The sequence below is a fragment of the Rana temporaria genome, chromosome 1 (assembly GCF_905171775.1).
Source record: "Rana temporaria chromosome 1, aRanTem1.1, whole genome shotgun sequence".
In the NCBI taxonomy this organism is placed as follows: Eukaryota; Metazoa; Chordata; class Amphibia; order Anura; family Ranidae; genus Rana; species Rana temporaria.
This window is the reverse complement of record NC_053489.1, coordinates 378906206-378927891: the sequence shown is the minus strand read 5'-3', so window position 1 is coordinate 378927891 and position 21686 is coordinate 378906206. Positions and strand designations below refer to the sequence as shown.

Genomic DNA, 21686 nt, shown 5'->3' with positions numbered 1-21686 from the left:
ATCCACAGGTGTCACCCCTCTGGCATGTATCACCCGGGTACGGCCCGCACCCCGCCTGGCAACGCTCAAGCCCAGCCGTCAACCTGGGAAGATGATTTCGGAGGTGGGTGGGCAGTGAGAGCAAGCGGCGCTCATCACAGCACTGTCCACCAGAGGGTACCGGTTCGCAGATAAGAGTGTGTATCCCGCTCCAGCAGGCCGCAAAGCCGCGGCCTCAATTAATCGGCCAGCCTGACGCTAGTCCGCAAAACTGCTGCAGTGTAATCCAGGCACCAGAGCAATTTCCAGTCGCCATTGCGACCTGGCGGCTGGGTTTTGTCGAGCCCTGGTGTAGGCTGTCAGTTTGAAAACTTAAGGACTTGTGAATTAACTACAATGATGCTCATCAGCACCCTTAGCGTTCATTGAAAGCGGCAAGTCATCTGCCACGTGGCAGGCTATGTAGCAACTTGAGTGGCTGAATACCTGGAATCCCACTGTACTGTGGTCTCAGATGCATGCCATGGAATCTATCCATGTGGGTCCTGCGAGTTGTTCATGAGAACCTGGAAAAGATATCTGAGCGGGTCTGGAGCAGGAAGGAACACTTTTTGACCTCCTTGTGATAGAGGGGTCATATTACAGGGAAAGGAGTCATACTTTCTTTTCTGGTGGTGGTGGCTGGATTGGTTTGCTTGCATTCGGGCACAGATGTTAAATCTGGTTTTCACAAGCACTTGTGGACTTTCACTTTATTTTAAATATTAACTGGGACATGATTGCAAACATAAATTGCATGCTGTGCATTGTAGAGTTAAAGGGATATTACCTATGTTGGTGAACAGGATAGCGCTTTACAAATTAGATTTTAGATCATCTGTATGTGTTGGCAGCTTTCTGTTTACATTTTAAAGTGGTTGTAAACACTCTCCTATAACGAGTGAAGTTGACAGCCTCAGATGATGGAGAAACAAATCCTCCTGCATAAGTTTTACATGTATATCTTCTTTTTCCTTTCTACATTCTTTGGATAGTGCAGATCAAAGTAGTGCAGACACAAATTTTCAGCTGCTGTTACGTGTGTCAGAGAACTTGGCAGAAGTGACTGATAACAGAGGAACTGAGCAGCATAAAGTTATGGCACAGAGCTTTGGAGGGAGACAAGTTAAACACTACAGATATATGTCAATATGAATGAGGTTTACAGCCACTTTAATGTGGAGTTGTGATTTATAAACATATTTTCAAACATTGTGGGTAGGATTTTATGTTCATTAGTGCAGAGTTTTTTGGTTCTGAACATCAAATGTTGGGACATAGTCAAAGACTACCGGTACTTCTCTAACTGATCAAAAGCTCTCCAGCAAGACGGCCAGAAACTTGATGATCAGCCAAGCAAAAGAAGTATCAATAATGGCATAGAAAGACAAGTGTTATTTACCGTATTTATCGGCGTATACCGCGCACTTTTTTGCCCTGAAAATCAGGGCAAAATCGTGGGTGCGCGGTATACGCCGATACCCGCGCCGAGTTTTGAATACTGCGCCGACATATACAGAGCGCAGTACACTCGGGCAGTCTCGGCTCCTTCCGCACTCACGTCCTGGACATACAGGACGTCAGCGCGGGTAGCCGAGCATTGCCGACAATACACGTGTACTGCGCTCTGTATATGTCGGCGCAGTATTCAAAACTCCGCGCCGGACCCGACGAAGGACGACACCCGAAGCCGCAGAAGGACGCCGGACCCGACGAAGAGGACACCCGAAGCCGCAGAAGGCCGCCGGACCCGACGAAGAGGACACCCGAAGCTGCAGAAGGACGCCGGACCCGACGAAGAGGACACCCGAAGCCGCAGACGAACGCCGGACCCGACGAGGCCGCCGATGGACGCCGCGCAAGACACCAAAACTGTAAGTACAAAAAAAAAAAACTTTTTTTCAACAGGATTGGGGGCAACTTTAGGGGTGCGCGGTATACGCGGGAGCGCGTTATACCGCGATAAATACGGTAGTATAAGATAATAATGAAATAGGAGTGATGAAGGTATAGATCAAGAATTGATGTATGGTGAATTTTATGGAATATGTATTTTGGTTTGTAGGTGTACTATTTTCAGTTGTAGTTTCCTGTTTTCTATTTTGATAAAATAAAAGAGAAGTAAAAAAAAAAAAAAAAAAAAAAAAGACAGACAAGTTGTCAGACAGGGTTGGGAATCGATCACAAACTTTTGTTCTAGAAGATTCTCTACTGTGGAAAAACAGGATTGCTGTGAGAAAACAAATCCTGGAGTTCCTAAGCAGGGACACTACAGTGGAATTAGGAAAACCTGCAATACTGCTTTAGGCTGACTGAAAATACTTTGAATATTTATATACAGTATTTGGCCTGAAACTACCAGCAGCTGTTTACTGCAGATCATCAAAAGCAGAGCTTTGAGAGAAGTCATACACCGTGTGTGCATTAGTGGTGTGTGTGTCTTGCTAAGCTAAATACATCGCACCTAGGGGTTGACCTCAGTTTTTTGTACAATCATCCTTTAAGCAACAGTATAACCCCATGGTATTGAATAAGGGATGCTTTGACTCAAATGAAAAAAAATCTACATCTTTTAAAGAATTTGGAAGCTTGATGGGCATGTATGCTATAGAGAAATCATGGAAGAACGGTTTTAATAAAAGATTCTGACCAAAAGACAGATATTTTACAATAAAAGTCATTAGCCAATTGCACTTTCTTGCCATTATAAGAGCCATATAGGCAACGGTAATTCGGAAAAATAAAAGCTTTAATTTCCTTTTTTTAAACGAGACAGGTTTGTTTTTACATAATCAAAATTTGTGACAATTTTTAGCATACACGTTAAAAGATTAGGGCCCTTGAAGAAAGGTGGTGATTTATTGTACCCTTTCAGTGCATCTCACTTTTTTTCACTTTAATGGGAAGCTTACCAAGTGCACTTTGTTCAGGAATCCACACGGAAAAAGCAGTGCACTGCACAAAAACATCTGGCGCCATCAACTACGCTGTGGAAAAATGCAGGTCTGCATTTTTCTGTACAGTACATCACTACTGCTGTGGTGTGCACAGGGCACATGAATAACAATTGTTTTCTATGTGCCCTTGCAATGACTGGCATTTCTTAAGACAAAATGGGTGGTATAATACTTAACTTGCATATTATAATTATTACCAACCTAAAAATGTAACATCTGCCAGTTAACACTGTCTTTTATACCTCACCCTCCTTCCCAACTAAAAAAAAAAAAAAAAAAAAAACTTACTCCAAGGCTTCAAGCTTTTCTTTTTTCTTCTCTTCCTTAAGCCGCATTTTTTCTGCCTTTTCTCTGTCATCTTTTTCCTTTTTTTCCTTCTTCTCCTTCGCCTTTTGCTCCCGTTCTTCATCTCTCTTTTTTTTTGCTTCTTCTTTTGCGCGCTCTTTGGCAAGTTTTGATTCTTCCCTAATACGGTCCCGATGTTCCTTTTCTGTCTGCAACTTTGGCCTCTTTGACTGCTGTTCTTTCTCCTTAGTGTGAAGAAAAAGGTAAAAAAAAAAAAAAAAAAAGTAAACAGGTCATCTTATAAGCACTTCTAACAAGAATTGTACCAACAATCTGATTGTATTTCTTTATATTTAGTAGCTACTTTTAAGCCTAAGGACCTACATAAACAATGCAAATAATCAATATCCAATCATTGACCTTGATGCTGGCTATATACTAGTAAAATTTCCTTTAATTTTTTATTTTTTTTTGCAATCCGCCCTCAAACAGCTGCTCCATTGTCTCCCGTGTGAAAGCCTGAGGGCTTTTACACTGGAGCGCTGCGCTAGCAGGACGTTAAAAAAAAGTCCAACTAGCCACATCTTTGGAGCCCATTGAAAATCAATGGGACAGCGCGGCTATACCACCCACAACGCACTGCTTCAGCAGTGCATTGCGGGCGGTTTAACCCTCTCGACCGCTAGCAGGGGTTAAAAGCGGCCCGCTAGCGGTCAAAATGTGACGCAAAATGTGACGCTATGGGCGGCTCAGTGTGAAAGGGGTCTTAAACCTCCCAGCAATGTCTCAGCTATATCAGAAAGCATTATCAAAGTGAAAACAAGGTGGTGAACTGTAACATACTCCAAGAAAGGGATGGCCACAATGGCCAACATGCCTAACAAACCTTAACAGGAATTAAAAAATATTATATGGACAATGACTTTTGGCCTGGGAAGACACCGACCAATGCCAGCATCTGCAATGCCCGAATATCAACCAGTAAAACTTTATGAACATTATGTGCAAAAGAACAGGTGGCAGCTTTAAAGGATAAGTTCACCTTTTGTTACATGTCACACCAACATTGCGGCTGTTGCCTTGTAGTTCACAATGAACTACACAACACTGTTGAGGGTTGTGGTAGTTCATGGATTATTCCCGTCAATGAAAACTGCCTGCAACCTCGGCCCAAGTGTACGTCTGACAAAAGCCAGCTGTTTGGATGTGCATGCTGGAAAACCAACAGCAGACTACTTCCAATCAGCACTCCGTCAAATGTCAGAGAGCACTGATCGGCGTATTGGGGAGGGGGGAGGTTGGTGAGAACACAACAGTTCAGCGGGGGGAGATCAGTTAGTATGTATCAGGCTTCATTCTTACGATGGAGTCATCCATCTTTCCCATTCGAACAGGTACCCACCATGGCCCTCTCTCACTGCTCTTATTCATCTTAGCCCTGGAACCCCTGGCGGAGGTGATTCATTCCCATTCGGATATAAAAGGTTATTGAAATGGCAGGATCCCTACACAAGACAACACTGTTTGCCAAAGACATCCTGATGACAGACTTCCCCTAGAGTCTTTAAGATACTTTTCGGATTGTGCATTAACCCTACCAAATCTAAAGCCATGCCAGTCGACCTTTCCATTTTATTGGCTCATCTCTCTGCCATATTTAGGAATTTGGATTACCTGATGTATGAGGAATTATGCCAGGCCAACCTTTTGACTTTGTTCAGGAAACAAACTGAAATGTTGTCCTCATGGACCCATTTTCCGTTGTCCTGGTTTGGCCTGTCCCATCTTCCGAAACTGCTTTATTTTCTTTGAGTCTCGTTTCAATCCCTTCACATATTATATGAAACACCAGCGTAAGCCTTGACCTTGAAATCCATACAGATTTTGCATGCTTGCGGGCTCAATGGCGGTCTCTCGGTCCCAAATCTCCATGCTTATTTTGCAGTCAATATAGCTTCCTTGTTGCACCTCCATGACACCCATCAATTGCCATTGTGGCCACCATTGATCTTATAGGACTCCTATTCTATACCCATTTCTTTCCTGCCCTGGCTCCCTCCTAGCCATCTTCCAACCACATTAAAACCTTGTCTATTTCACGCTACTCGCTTGTGGGATTCAGTTAAAAATTCTCTGCAGGACCGATTTCTCCTCATCTACCTCTGCTTTGTCTTATCCAATGGCCGCTATTCCCTCTGGGTGTGAAAATCCAAGACCATTTTCCTGGTGAACTCACAATGGGTTTGTGGACATCCATTCTCGTCTCAACCCTACTAGACCTTTGATCTTTCCACGACATTGCGTTACAAGCGCTTTATAGCAATTTACAAGTTCAAACACTTCATTCAACAGCTTATAAAAAAAAGGTCCCAAACCACAGGTTGATCTCATTTGAGCATCTTTGTAGAGCCAGCTCCACTCCCCAGGCCTAAACTCACCAATTATCTCATCAATTTCTTCCAGAAAACCACCTCAGCGGCCCTACAGAGTTTGGGAGACCACTGGATGCTAGCACTTTCCAAAAGCTACAAAAAAAAAAACGTAATTATGGAGAATGCCTAAAAAAAAAAAAAAAAAAAAAAAAATACACAGCTGGTACTATACGCTGGCTAATTTCAGACTAGCTTATTCACTGCTCTGCTTCTGAGGATGTTCGCAGGTAGGCAAAAAGGCACACATCTGGTGGTCTTGTCTGAAGGTGTGCAAATCATGGGTCAGGGTCTATGCCCTTTTTCGTACCTCATTTCAAACTGATCTCAAGAAACCCCTACGAAGCTCACAAGATTGCAGAATTGCTTCGCCCAAAACATCAACTAGCCACCAGGCATTGTCCTTGTTTGAATGGTTATGATGACAACATCTTCTCTTTAAATTGTACTTCTACATTCCATAATTGCCTTGAACCAGGCTCCTCAATGCAGGGGTCATCACATCCCACGTTGGCTGCCAGGCAGCTTCTCTGAATGCATCCTGCTTCAGCTCACCACCACCCTACCCGCTGTCTTCCCTTGATCTGTGCTTTGACAGTGTGGATTCCCCCTCACCTCCTCCTTTGAAAATAAAAAATAAAAAAAAAAGTCCTTGCCTTGTGCTTTTCTTCTCTGGGAATGCTACAGGCGCTTCCTGGAGGCCAGGACCGAACAGGTGATCACCTGAAAGGCAAACCAGAGTTTAAGCTTGGACGCCGAGTCACCCCTCCAAGCTCTAAACCATACGGCTCACCTCATGGAATTTACTAGTGCTGAAGACCTGCCTGCCAGTTTAACCAACTCCGCTGAGGCACCTGCCAGGAGGATGAATGCATTGAACAGTAATGGAAACGACTAAAAGGGTCACTAAAGGAATTTTTTTTTTTAGCTAAATGGCTTCCTTTACCCTTTCTGCAGTCCTGGTTTCATGTCCTCAATGTTCGTTTTTGCTTTGATGTTGCTGTAATTCCTCTCTGTTCTGGACACTTCCTGGTTGTCCGTTTCCTGATCACCACAGTACTGGGAGATTTCTAACGGTGGTGACTAATCAAGGAGGTGTGATTACTGTGTGTCAGCACCAATCCAGTTTTGTTTTACAATCACTGCCCTCTATTGGCTCTCTGGCTCTGAACATCAAAGAACCAGGAAACAGCAAAAACGAAACTAAACTGCAGGCACATTATGTGATTGTTTTTTATCTATTTTTAAAAGGAATCAGTTAAAGGGGTGTTCCAGCCTTTTTTTAAAAGTTTATTAAAAGTCAGCAGCTACAAAAAGTGTAGCTGTTGGCTTTTAATAAACAGACACTTACCTGCTCCACGGTTCCAGCGACGCGTCGGCCTGTGCTCCGCTCCTCGAACCCCCCCCCCCTCGCCGGCCGGCGTCTTCATTCCTAGTGTGGGCACCCGGCAGTGACAGCTTTCGGCTTCACGGCCGGGCACCCACTACGCATGCGCGAGTGGCACTGTGCATGCGAGCGCCGTCCGATTGGACAGGGGCTCGCCTACAGAGAAGGGCTGCAATAAGGCGATTAAGCTATTCGCCTTACCAGCCCCTCGGCGGAAGGAGGAAGTGGTACAGGAAGTCCGACTTCTCCTGAAGCCCCCACTCCCCCCCCCCAAAAAAAATTACATGCCAAATGTGGCATGTAAGGGGGCAAGGAGTGGGTTAAGCGGAAGTTCCATTTTTAGGTGGAACTCCGCTTTAACCATTATGTCTCTATACCCTGTAAACAGTAATTTCAGCAAAAAAAATTTGGCCTTTAGTGACCCTTTAAGCAGTGGTTATTTGGATGTGCAACTGCGTTAGCCAGCACTCCAAGGATTTTTTGTACTCACTGTAAAATCCTATACTCTGTCGTCCATGTGGGTCTTGTCCATAACCCACTTGTCAAGTCTTGACAAGTGGGTTATGTTCCTGTTCACAGGAGAGGACTAGGCAGAAACATGTTAGATATTTAAACACGTTACTTTAACAGAGTTGAACAGCCCCGCCCAGGGGGCGGTCCCTCTAGACATAACCCTGTTCCCTGAAGCATGCAGCCTCAGTTTGTAACAAGCAGTACAAACCTGGGGTGGGGGATGTGTCCGTCCATGGACGACAGAGAAAAGGATTTTACGCCGAGTACAAAAAATCCTATTTTCTCTTTTCATCCATGGACGGACACAGCCTTCTCAAGTCTTGACAAGTGGGACGTCCCCAAGCAGTGTCAAAAAACAAGGGGTGGGAACAGTATAAGTAAAAACAAAACTTAACTGCAAACAAGCAGAGCTCCTCAACGGAGGAGGTGCAACTTTCAACAGCCGCTTGCAAAACCTTGCATTAGAAAATACACTCACATCAACCTTGTAAAATTTGGAAAAAAAGTGTGAACAGATGACCAAGTTTCCACCTTGCACACCTGTGAGACAGACGCTTGATGTCGGAAAACCCAGGAAGCACCAATTGCCCTGGTCGAATGTGCTGTGACTGGAAAGGGGAGCGCCGCCCCTTAAGAGCATAGGCCTGTATGACAGTCTGCCTGATCCACCGAGAAATGGTGGCCGACGAGACCGCCAGGCCCTTTTGTGAACCAGACAGACACAAAGTGAGTCAGACCTCCGAAACTGAGCCGTAGTAGACAGGTACCAGGTCTAAAGTGTGAAGCGCAACCTCCTTAGGATGCGCCTTCCGAGGACACAAGGATGGAAGTACAATGTCCTCATTAAGGTGAAAAGACGAAACCACCTTGGGAAGAAAGATAGAACAAAACATCAAAGAGACCAATTTGTGTTGCCAACATCCCTGTGTTACAATAGGAAAAGAACCCCCCAGAAAATTAGGACTTTTAGGGCAACGACACAGTAATAATTTATTGATTTACACATATACATAAAAACACATGAACAGTGTATAGAAGCATAGATTCCTGCGAGGATGCGATAGAGCCCTACGCGTTTCAGGATGTAGTCCCTTCGTCAGGGGCTAGTATCCAAGCGTAGTCATACTATATAATAAAAATAACATTTTAGACCATTATACATTAGTACATCAATTAGTACCTACAAATAGAACGAGAACACAACAATTACAAGATATATGGATCATACCCATCACAGCACTATAAGGACCCATAGCTGAACCAGCACATCCCCCAGAGAGGCCAAGGACAATCCTCCTTGGGGCAAACACACATACAGAGAGTGCCCCCCCCCCCAATGATCCCAACAAATCCACAGGGCGCCACCCAAATGCAGACAGAGGCCACCACGTAACTCCTCAATTCTAAGAGAAGATGATAGATAGAGTAAATGAATGAAGTTAATTAGGACCCTCTAATCCCTTGTTAAAGGGAACAACCTTGGGAAGAAAGGAAGGTTGCGGGCGCAACACCACCGTATCCTTATGGAGGACCAAGTATGGCAACTTGCAAGGCCGCCAACTCAAACACGTTTCGAAAGGGAGGTTCCTGAAGAACCGAGAGCACCAGATTCAAATCCCATGGGGGAAGAGGTGGTTTAAGAGGGGGAAGTACGTGACGAACCCCCTGCACAAAAAGGTACCCACCAAAGTGAGCCGCCAAAGGCTGCTGAAAGAACACAGCCAAGGCTGAAATCTGTCCCTTAATGGTGCTTAAGGCAAGTTTCTGATCCAGTCCATGCTGCAAAAACAGCAGGACCCTGGAAACCAAATACGTCCTTGGACGCCACCCCATCTCTTTGCACAAAGATGTAGACCTTCCAGGTGCAATGGTAGATCTTCCTGTGCCCTCAGCATGGTCGGGATGACCAAGTCGGAAAGACCCCGGTCCTGTAAAACCAGGCTTTCAATAGCCATGCCGTTAAAGTCAGCGACTGTAAAGCAGGATGAAGTATGGGACCTTGAGACAGAAGATCCTCCCGCATTGGCAGCTGCCAGGGTACATCCGCTACTAGGCGCACAAGACCTGCGTACCAGGACGCCAAGGCCAATCTTGAGCGATTAGAATCGGGATCCCCTCGGCCCCCACTCTGCTGAGCAGACAAGGAAGCAACTTCAATGGGGGGGAAAGGCATAAATCAGCCGATACTAACCCCACGGGGCCACCAACGCGTCTGACGCTTCTGCCCAGGGATCCACATCGAGTGCCCCACATCCTGCAAAGGAGTTGAAACACCTCCGGATGCAACAACCATTGCCCCTGGTCCAGCATCTGGCGACTCAGGTAATCTGCCTGCTAGTTTTCCACGCCCGGAATGTAGACGTCCGATAGAGCCGGCACACTTCTTTCCGCCCACCTAAGTATGGGAGCGACCTCGGACACTGCAGCCGAGCTCCGTTTTCCCCCCCCTGATGGTTGACATAAGACACCGCTGTTGTCCGACTGGATCCCGATTGGGCGACCTTGCAACCTCTTTGACCATGAGAGGCATAGCCTGATCGGCCGAAGTTCCAGGTGGGATTCCTCCAGAGTCCAGCAACCCTGGGCCAACTGAACCCCCCCAAATGACCCCCAACCCGTGAGGCTGGCGTCCATCATAATCACTGTCCACTGGAAGGGAAGAAACGACTTCCCGGACCGAAGAGCCGGGGATCTCAGCCACCAATTCAGAGGGACCCTGACTAGGTGGCTTACCTGAATCAGACGATCCAGAGACAAAAGGAGATTTGTTCCACTTGGACAGAATCTCCTTCTGCAAAACACGTGTGTGGAAATGGGCACCGTTTGCGTAATGCCAACACCTTCACTGCAGACTGAAGAGTCCTCCACCTCTCCAGGGGAAGAAAGACGTTTGCTTCCGAGGAGTCCAGTATCAACCCTAGGTACTCCAAACGCTGAGTCGGAACCAGGACCGACTTCTGAATGTTTAACACCCACCCGAAATCTTGGGAAGGTCTGGCTGGCTATAGACACATGCTCCTCCAAATCTGAGCCAGAAGCTGCTCTCAAAAAAAGGTTCTCTAAGTAGACCACGATGGCAATGCCTCTGTCTCAGCAAAGCTAGGATCGGTGCGAGCACCTTGGTGAAAAAACTTAGTGCCGACGCTAGGACCAAAAGGAAGGGCCATAAACTGATAGTGGTCCTCCCCTATCACGAAGCGCAAAAACCTCTGGTGACTTGCACAAATTGAGACATGCAAGTATGCGTCCTTGATGTCCAAAGACACCAGAAAGTCCCCCAGATGGAGCGCAGCTACCACCGAACGAATGGATTCCATGCAGAACTTCCTTACCCTCACAAAGGCATTTAGGGCTTTGAGGTCAAATATCAGACGGACACCGTCCTTCTGGACCACAGACAGATTTAAATAAAATCCCTGAAACCTCCCGTACTGCGGAACGGTTAAAATTACCCTGCAACTTAGCAAGTCCTGCACATCCTAGTTGTGAATAGTTGAGGGCGCTATACCATAATAAAACGTGCTATATTACACTTAATGTCCTAAAAATATATAAGTCGAACAAAACGTAGACCGAGCGGGAAGATGGACGCCTGAACGCTGAGCTCCTGCCACCTCAGAGCGGACTTTGCCTCAATTGGCACCGATTCCGTACCCAGGGTGAGCCTTACGTCATGGGGACTTCCTCTAGGCACTCTTCGGCCTCCCGCTCCCCGAGGGAAACCGCCGGCTCCCAGGGTCAGAATATTCCGGAGATGTTCCGATCGGCTAGGGGGAACATGGCGCCGTCCCGCCAAGGACCTGCTATGGGCCCCGTGCCCCTGTCCCTCTCAGCACCATCCGACATTGTGCTGTCGGCACCCCAGGCTGTGCACATATCTCCTCCGGCTGTGAGCCCGGGCGGTGCCGAGACTTCCCCGCTGCCTCAACTCAACATAATGGACCTACGGGCTATAGCGGCAGACATCAAGGATACTCTGTCCGCCGCCATTGCGGACCTGAGGATTGACATCCGCTCCCTAGCAGACAGAGTCTGTCACCGAGACTACCTTGGAGAACCATGATCAGGTCCTGCGCCGGTCCACCCATAAAATTGATGACCATACCCTTCAGCTTCGGGACGTCAACAGGCACCTGGAAGACCTGGACAACCGCGGACGCCGCCGCAACCTACGGGTGAGAGGCCTGCCAGAACATATCCAGCGGGAGGTGGTCGCCATCTTCAATGATGTTTTGGGCAAGCCACCACAATCTCCGATCGCTCTGGAGCGGATTCACCGCGCCCTTCGCCCTAGAGGCCGGGATACGGACCCCCCAGGGATGTTGTATGCTGCCTGCTGGACTTTCAGCTAAAGGAGGACATTCTCAAACGAGCACGGAGCCACAGGCTTGTGTACGAAGGTGCTCAGATCCAGATCTATCAAGACCTATCGGGGATCACCCTCCAGCACCGCCGGGACCTGCGGCCACTGCTGGAAGCCCTCAGAGCTAAGATACAAGTGGAAGTTCCCCTTTTGCCTGGCTGCTTCCACCCAGGGTCGCAATGCCCAACTTAAGGTGCCAGAAGACCTGCCTCGCTTCTGTGAGCCCCTAGGCCTCCCGCTTGTACAGGTCCCGGATTGGTACGCGCCGTACCGCAGGTCCGTTGGGAGATGGGGAAAATCCCAGGAAGTGCCCATGGAAACCCAAGCGACGCGCTTTCGCAGGAGGAGATCCCCTTCAGAACAGAGGCGCACACCAGGCCAGCAAGATTCCAGAGATGCCCGGGATTCATCGGATGCCCCGGGCCCCCGGAGAGCACGGAGGGATTATTGATGCTTAGTGCACGGAAATTGAACTGATCACTTTGTTGGGACTCGCGTTCTCGTTTTTATTTCTTCACACTGGCTGGCAGTTTGGATTTTTACTCTTTATTACCCCGCTGGAATTAAGGGAGGCCCGCCACCAAACAGGTTGTCTCCCCCCCCGCACGCTTTGGCGGGCTCGTAAGTCGAGGACTCTGTCTCGCCTCAGCACGGCACTACAGTGCCCATATTGCTTAGCGCGGCTTCCTAACTACTGACCGAACCCCGCCTACGTATGACATAGAGGCGCGGCGACGTGCACGGTCCCAACTCCGACCTGCTTGCTGTTGCAAGGCCTTCACCGCGATGGAGCACACGTCCCAGATTACGGGGGGCAGACGCATCGGCGGCACGGTAGGCCTTCTTGAGCTTTGAGGAGTGGACGGCGATCCCCGCGGACTGCTTAGGGCTGGCATCCCACAACGCCTGGAACCTGCCTATGTATGGACATCACTGCCTGACACCACCCCTAGTTGGCGCCGGATGGCTTGGACTCTTCTACGGGATGCCCACACGTGAATTAGGGCCTAACTGGCTGACATTCTGGTGCCAGTACTCCTGCTCACATTGAGAGGACATCTCCCGCCTGTAGACTTCCCAGCGAAAACTTTCGTGCTTGGACTGAATCGGGGGATTTTTCCGGGTCTGGACGGTATACGTGTTCGCACCCCTTGGGGACTACCTTCTGCAGCACCCTGTTTTGCCCCATTTTCTGGTTACAGCGTTATGCTTCACCTCGGCGTGACCGGCTGAGAAGGGAAGAAGTGGTAGGTGTCCTAAATGTAGATTCCTGCATTGCTCGCGGGGGTGCAAGCTCTGATCTTTACATGTTATTCGGTTCTACAGCTGCACTCCCGTCAGGCATCTGTTTTAAGTTTTCATTATTACTATACCGTTTGAAGTAATGCCTTAGTAATTAGTTTGCCCCGGGACTCGATGTAGGCAGCGCTGGATGTGTACCGGGTCTGCCACTGCTCTGATTTCCTCATCGGAATGTCCTGGTGTGGGGAGGGGAGGGGGGGCATGCACTCCACACATTGAGTCCCGCGTTGACCGACGGAATACACGCTCCCGTCGATAGTACCGCCCAGACTGACAGCTATATCCCCGTCAGGCTAATGTGGATGGGATGTTGTCTAGAGACTTTTGACCTAAGCTGGAAAAGGGCACGGGGTCTTATTATCGCTACTTAAGACTCCGACGGCATGACATGCTGGGCAGTGAGGTAGTGGGGTGGGGTATAACTGTAGATGCACACACTAGCTGACGGAATGTTCACTCTTCGCACCCTGCTCGACACCTGTGCACTCAAAGGAGCGGTACCCATGTTTGACAGTACACTGCTGACACTTACTGTGCTGCCTTATGGCTCCGTGGACCAAGGTGTAATGCTCCACGCGGTTGGGGGCCCGGCCCTTCCCTGCTGCCCGTCTATACATGCCGCCACAGTTACGATACATCCTAGACCGTCCTGTCCCTCCCGTTGAGTTGAATATTAAGCCCATACGGACGATGGTGTGTGGCCGGGCACTGGGGGATTGTTCTGGGTTACCCAGGTGACGTACATATGTTGGTAGTGGCAGTCCTGGACCACATACCAACCTGCTACATTACATTGGTACATGGTTTAGTTATCTTTATTGCTCCTGTGGGCCGTGTTCAGTTCATTATTGTATATATATGCCTGACCGTCTTCATTGCATATTTCAAATGACCATTCTGGGGTGGCACTCTGCTACCTCTGTTATTTGTTCTACACAAATCTGTTCTATTTTTGAAATTGTCTTCCTTCCGGATCCTGGTCAACCCCCACGCAGTAGTGGGCCGTGTCTGCAACACTCTGAGTGTTGGGGTCCGGCGCACTCTGTACCTTACCGATAGTTCTACCTATTGTAGGCGATTGGATACAATCCGATCGCTTAATCGGTTACTCCTGTTCCTGGATATTTATTTAGATTCCCCCCCCTTTTCTTTTTTCTATCTTCCTCTCTCTTCTCCCCTCCCCCGGGCCATCTCTCACGAACATGACTGACAACGCTACCCCCCCACCCTCCGATTCATCTGATAGACAACCTCTTACGCGACTTAAATTGTACTCCCTGAATGTGCGGGGCCTCAATACCCCCGAAAAACACGCGCGCGTCCTCCACGCTCTGTGGACGGAGAAACCCCACGTTGTAATGCTCCAAGAGACCCATTTTAGGACTGACAGCATCCCTAAACTAAATGATCGTAACTTCCCTACGGTTTACCATGCCTCTAACGACGCTGCAAAATCTAAGGGGGTGTCCATCCTGATTTCAAGGCTGTGCCCATTTCAGGTCACTGACGTCCAAAGAGACCCTCAGGGTAGATACCTCTTTATTAACTACTTGCCGACCGCCCACCGTCGTTATACGTCCTCACTTTAGAGATGAATATCTCGGTAACGGCAGCAGCTGCTGCCACAATCGAGATATTAATCTCTTCCGTGGGCGGCCGTGTTAACGATAATGGCGGTCTCCGCAGCGGATTCGCCGCGAGATCGTCGTTATCGGTGGCGGGAGAGGGGCCCCGCCCTCCGCCGCTTACCGTAGCCGTCGGTAGCGGCGGAGGAGATCGCGACCATCCGGCAGCTGAGCGGGGACGAGACTGAAGGAAAAATCTCCTTCGCCCGTCCTCATAGCTCTGCTGGGCGGAAGTGACGTCAAAACGTCAGTCCCGCCCAGCGTCTTAAAGAAACATTTTTTTTTTTGTCATTTGAAAAAATGACATTTCCAAATTTTTTTTTTTTTTTTTGCATTTAAGCCCAAATATGAGATCTGAGGTCTTTTTGACCCCAGATCTCATATTTAAGAGGACCTGTCATGCTTTTTTCTATTACAAGGGATGTTTACATTCCTTGTAATAGGAATAAAAGTGATATATTTTTTTTTTTATTTCAGTGTTAAAAATTCTAAAATAAATAAAAATAAATGCGAAAAGCAAAAACAAATGTTTTTAAAGCGCCCCGTCCCGACGAGCTCGCGCGTAGAAGCGAACGTATACGCGAGTAGCGCCGACATATGAAAACGGTATTCAAACCGCACAAGTGAGGTATCACCGCGATCGTTGGAGCGAGAGCAATAATTTTAGCCTTAGGCCTACTCTAACTCAAAAAATGCAACCTGTAGAATTTTTTAAACGTCGCCTAGCAAGATTTTTAAGGGTAAAAGTTTGACGCCATGCCACGAGCGGGCGCAATTTTTAAGCGTGACATGTTGGCTATCATTTTACTCGGCGTAACATTATCTTTCACAATATATAAAAAAATTGGGCCAAATTTATTGTTGTCTTATTTTTTCATTTAAAAAAGTGCGCTTGTAAGACCACTGCGCAAATACGGTGTGACAAAAAGTATTGCAATGACTGCCATTTTATTCTCTAGGGTGTTAGAAAAAAATATATATATAATGTTTGGGGGTTTGAAGTAATTTTCTAGCAAAAAAAAAATTCAAGTTAGATTTACCGGTAACTTGTTTTCCAGAAGTCTTTCAGGACAGCACCTTGAGAGAGATAGTGACTCCACCCTCACCCACAGGAAACACCTTCTACTTCCTCCAGATCTTTAAAGGGAGGCGCCTCCCTAACACACCTCAGTTGTATCAGAGAACCTCCGGCCCCAGCTGGAACATATAAACACATACGTTAGTCACAGCATGGTACATTAAACCAATAGGGCGGGTCGTTGCTGTCCTGAAAGACTTCTGGAAAACAAGTTACCGGTAAATCTAACTTGAATTTTCCCAAGTCGTCTTTCAGGACAGCACCTTGAGAGGATAACAGAGACTTAACTTTAGGGTGGGGCAACAGCCTGTAGGACTCTTCTGCCGAATGCAGGTCATTGGCGGATGTGAGGTCCAAACTGTATTGCCGCAACAAGGTGCGGAAGCTTAACCATCTCGCTGCTTCGCCCATTTGCTTAGGGGTGGCATCAGCTCTCTGCCCATGTGGCTGCAAGTGCTCTTGTTGACTGAGCACCGATTCCTACTGGTGGCACCATGTCCACGTGAGAGAAGGCTTCTCGAATGGATAAATTCCACCACCTAGCCAAGGTACCTTTTAAAGCTTGGCAACCCAAAAAAGAACAAATAGTACACGTCTGAGGCGCTTTGTTATTTTGAGATGGCATAACAAAGCCTTTTTTTTTTTTTTTTTTTTTTTTTTAAAAGGAAAATCTTTCTCCCCTGAGGGATTTGCACAGAAATTAGGCAGCACAATATCCTGCAACGATTAACTGCTGCCCTAGGAAAATTTTGAATCTGTTTTTAGGACAATTCAATCCAAGAATAAAGACGGATAAGGTTCCCTTATAGACAGAGTATGGAATACCCTGATCCTGCCCGCTGAAGTTATAGCGACCAGGAATAAGCTGTAAGGTAAGATCTCTAAGAGATGCGTCTTATAAAAGTTCCATATGGCTTTCCTGCCATGGATCCGAATACTCGCAAAAGATTTTGATACGAGAACCTCTGATTTGAGCCGTTCTAGGCCTCGAAAGGGCTTAGAAGAGACCGAGCTACCAGTGGTCCTCTAGGAACACTATCGAAGCAGATATTTGTACTTTTAATGTACTGACCGCCAGACCTTTATCTGCTCCCTCCTAAAAGGATTCTAAAATGGACCCAAGCTCGATAGGCTCTTTGTTAGATGAGTTACACCAGGCCGTATACATCTTTCACGCCTTTGTGCCTAAAATCCTCGTCACTTTCTACCTGCTTTCCAGTAGAGTAGAAAATAAACGGTCTGAGAACCCTTCTTCTCTAGGCGTTGCCTTTCAGATGCCAGGCTGCAAGGGAGAGACTGGACCCATCTGGATGGCATACAAGGCCCTGCACTGACAGCTCCTGTCTGAGAGGTAGATGCCAACATGGCCTGGCCGCCATTCCTAGGACCGTCGAGGACCAAACTCTCTTGGGCCAGTACGGGGCGATCAAGATGACCGGTACCTTTTCTCTCTAAATCCTCCTTAGCACTAGGGGGGATTAACTGGAACGGGGGGGGGGGGACCACTCTGCTTCCCAAACCTGATGTCAGGTAATGCACTACCCTGTACAGAGTATCGCTTATAGGGACCGCAAAATCTTTCCCGCTCAGAGAAGAGCTTTTGCCACAAGAATCTGCAGAGGTCTGCTTCTTGCGCCCACTTGTCTGTTTAGGTATACCACTGCTGTGGTATAGTCCGTTGACACCTGAACATGGTGATTTAGTAGACCCGGAACAACTCTGTTAGAGCCAATGCAATCGCCTTTAGCTCTCTCCAGTCCGAGGATCGCTTCACTGGAAAGGACCACTCCAGACCCTTTGAAGGCTCTCCTGATCTTTTACACCCATAGAGAGATCTCCTCCCTTGCGATGGGATTTTATCTGAGAGTCCAGGGAACTGAGACCGCGACCCCATGATCTCAGGGGAAAGGTCTGTAGGCACCTGACATGTAGTCTTGCTCATAGAATGAATGGCATTGTTGATGTCAGAACTCCTAATGCCAACATCACCTGCCTTATAGCCATCGGCTGGTTAGGCTGTCTCGTCCCCAACAGGGGGAGAGGGCCACGTGCCATGGTCGGGCGCCGTCTGTCTTCCTGGGGTGGCCGCGGGTGGCCGCGGGGGGCTTGGGAGGGCAGATGGGCCCAGGGCAACGCTGTGTCCTGAAAACCTGGCCCTTTTTCTCCTGTGGGAGAAACATTTTCCGGTTTACCGAATCTACCTGGTAACCCAAGTAAACGGACTTCCTGAGATGGAACTAGGGATGATACCTGAAGGTTAATAATCCAGCCCAGTGATTCCGAGTAACTTCTCGCCCTGAATAGATTGTTCGCTAACATATCTTTCCATGGGGTGAAGAAAAGAATAGGTCATCTAGGTAAGCCAAACTGCAATACCCTGTAGACAAAGCGGGGCTAGGGCTTCCGCCACCACCTTGGTGAAAAAATAAAAAATGAGGCGATGATGACAGTCCGAATAAGAGAACGCCCTGAATGTAAGGTGACGATCCACTCCCACTACACTTTACTGCCAACCCTCTGGACTGAGGGGAGGTAGGGATGCACAGGTACGCGTCCCCTCAAGATGCCATAAAACAGTCTGGCATCAATAGATTCTTGACCAAAAGAAGTTGAATCCATCTTGAACCTTCTGTATCTGACAGATTTGTTTAGAGGCTTCAAGTTTAAGCTCATTCTGAACTTTCCTGTAGGCTTCTCTACCAGGAATAAGTGAGAATAGCATCCCAGTCTGTTGAATCAGCTCTCTAAATGAGACTGCATGGCCACGGTTTTTATGTAATCAACAAAACCTCTCTTGGGAGGGGTTTCTAAACAAGTTGGAATCCCCTCTTTATTTCTGGCGCAGATGCCTAGAGGGGAGAGTTGGCGTCCCATCCCCTAGGACATTTCAACTCTTTGGTCCAGTGCACATTCCTGACAGACGTGCATAACGACTGCCCTATCTTCAGTTCAAGGACCTCACAGGTAGTTGAAAGGCAGTGCCCTAACAGGGACCTGAACCCTGGACCCTCAGATTAAAATCTGATGCTCTACCGACTGAGCTATCCAGGCTCTCGAGAACTCTATGGCATAACCCTGGGCAAGAGTGATCAGAATGTACTGACTGGATGTTACCGCTGATCACTGCGGAAGGAACCTTAGAAGGCCTCCGCCTACCCACACGGCTGAGTCCTTGGGATTTCTCGGCTTGCGTAGGAAGATGGGAGAGAATTCCCCCTTTCCCTTTGGCTTGCTGTTTTTGGGAAGATTTTTCCTTTCAGCTGACCTGTCTAGGATGCTTCCTAGTTCCGGCCCAAAAAAAAAAAAGATCTCCCAAAAAGAGAATTCTGCAAGCTTTACATTTTCTGAAGCTGCATCACCTGGCCTCAGGTCTTTAATCACCACGCCCTTCTCGCCGAATTAAAATCAAGGCTGTGGCCTCTCAACCTCTTAATTGTTTCAGCTGAAGCATCAGCTAAATAAACTACTGCAGAGGATAGGGCGGAAAAGGAGTCCTTGTTTAGGTGAATCTACCACCATTAACTGGATAGTTCAACCCTCTAAGTTTCTGGCTACACATGTCGTGGCCATAGCGGGTTTCAATTTCCTGATCGACTGCCATGGGCTCCTTTTGGAAAAAATATCATCCATGCGTTTGTCCATAGGGTCTTTTAGAACCCCCAAGTCCTCAAAAAGGTAGATCAGAGGACCCGGACACCTGAGCCACCCTGTAGAGGGATCTCCTCAAAAGAAAAATCGCCCTTTATGGGTTTTTGAGAAAAAGGCTCTTTTTCTGGATTCTGCCAGCTCTGTCTGCCCATTGGCGTCAGAAATAACTGAGTAGATCGGACATGTCCTGTGCTTTGCTCACTCAGATCTGCATACCTGCGGACATATAAACTTAGAACCTTACTGGGAAAAAAAAATTCTAAGCAACCATACACCTCCCCCAGGGATAAACCCCGACCCCTCTGAATCCTCACTGGAAGGAACATGGGAGTGACCTTTCCTGAGAGGTGAAGGCCCGAGTTGTGGAAGGGAAACTAAGAGTCACGAAAAGTTTGAATCGTGGCAAAGAGTTCTTTCTTTACGGAGGTAACCAGCTGCCCTGCATAGGGGTTGATTCCTCCTGAACAAAAGAAGCAATGCATGTGCTGCATAGAGCCTTCTTATAGTTCTCGCCCATCTACCTGGGGAGAAGAAAGAAAGCAGGGGAATCCTTAATGAGACCCAGTCCCAATAAATGGACCCCCCCCACATGGGTGCACTAGGAAAGAAATGTGCCCAATCCAGTGGCCCGACAGGCCCCTTGCCACTAGGGGGATTAGAAAAAAGGAGACCGGAAAGCAAAAAAAAAAAAAAAAGATACAGGTAAGGAAAAAAACACAGGCAGACTTAAACTGCTGCCTCCTACCTGGCCCTGCTGGTGCCTGTCCCACCGCTGTAACTTCTGCGACCTCTATTGCAGATGAACAGCGCTTCACCGTGGCTCACACACCGTATCCGGACTCCAATAGTGCCGCTGCACCGGACCAGAAACGGAAAAAGGCCCCAGCCTCTGTCCTCCCTCTTCCCCCTGCGGTCACGCCGAAAAAGACGTTCGCGCTAACCCGGCAACCTGCTGTTCCATCCTGGCCACGCTAAAATGGCGGCGACGCACGCGCAACCGCCGTTCCTTCCAGGTCACCGAGTGTTTCTGGCTCTCGCCGAGCACAAAGGGGGAAGAGGAGCCCGAAAACTACCGCTTCCGTTCGGGTAGTACGGGAGAACAGACGGTCTCAACTGGAGAAAGGTAGGAGGGAAGCCGTCTCCCAGGAACACCTGAGATATTTACTCCCCTCACAGAAGATGTTCCCTCCAGGCCAGAGGAAACACAACAACTAAGGTGTGTTAGGGAGGCGCCTCCCTTTAAAGATCTGGAGGAAGTAGAAGGTGTTTCCTGTGGGTGAGGGTGGAGTCACTATCTCTCTCAAGGTGCTGTCCTGAAAGACGACTTGGAAAAAATGGTTTTGTCTCGTAAACACCGACTTTGAAAAACAGGCCCGGGGCTAAAGTGGTTAAAGGCACACTGAATGACCTACCTTTCACGTTTGCCAATATATATGTGCCAAATTCACAGCAGGTGCCTTTCTTCCGCAACGCGTTTTATCAATTGACGGCGTTTCAATCGGGCACGCTGGTAGTTGGTGGCGACTTCAATGTCCCACTCGCCCCTTCTATTGACACGTCTAATAATACTTCCTGTATGACATATAGGGCCCTGCGTGCGATAAAAACACAACTAGCCACACTTACTCTACATGACACATGGCGCACGTTCTACCCGAACGTCAAAGATTTCACTTATTTCTCCCCTTTACACAAGAAATATTCTCGGCTGGACTACTTTTTTCTCTCCCAAAACGCTCTCCCCTCGCTGACGGCTGCTACCATTGAGCCTATGACACTATCGGACCACCACCCAATCACCGTGACTCTGACGATTCCCTCGCAACACACCAGATCTATGATCTGGCGATTGGACGACTCCCTGCTACTTGACCCAGAAAACTCTAGGCAAGTGTCCGAGGCCTTATCCCATTACTTAATCGAGAATACCGTGGCCGACTCCTCACCCACCATGATCTGGGCAGCTCATAAGTGTGTAGTACGGGGGGTGTTTATTTCTCTACTCGCCAAACGTAATAAGGCCAGGAAAGCACACATATCGGAGCTCTCTGAACGAGTGAAACGCTCGAACGAGTGCACAA

The 21686-nt window shown here is 48.1% G+C and overlaps 1 protein-coding gene across 1 annotated transcript in view; it reads right to left on the bottom strand.

Annotated features, from left to right (window-relative positions):
* Positions 1–3259: 3259 nt before the first annotated feature.
* The window catches only part of LOC120929136 (chromatin assembly factor 1 subunit A-B-like), a 250939-nt gene continuing 232512 nt past the window's right edge, over positions 3260–21686 (bottom strand). The window contains exon 4 of the mRNA XM_040340390.1: positions 3260–3505. Coding sequence (XP_040196324.1) covers positions 3260–3505 — 246 coding nt within the window. The remainder of the gene's footprint in view (positions 3506–21686) is intronic.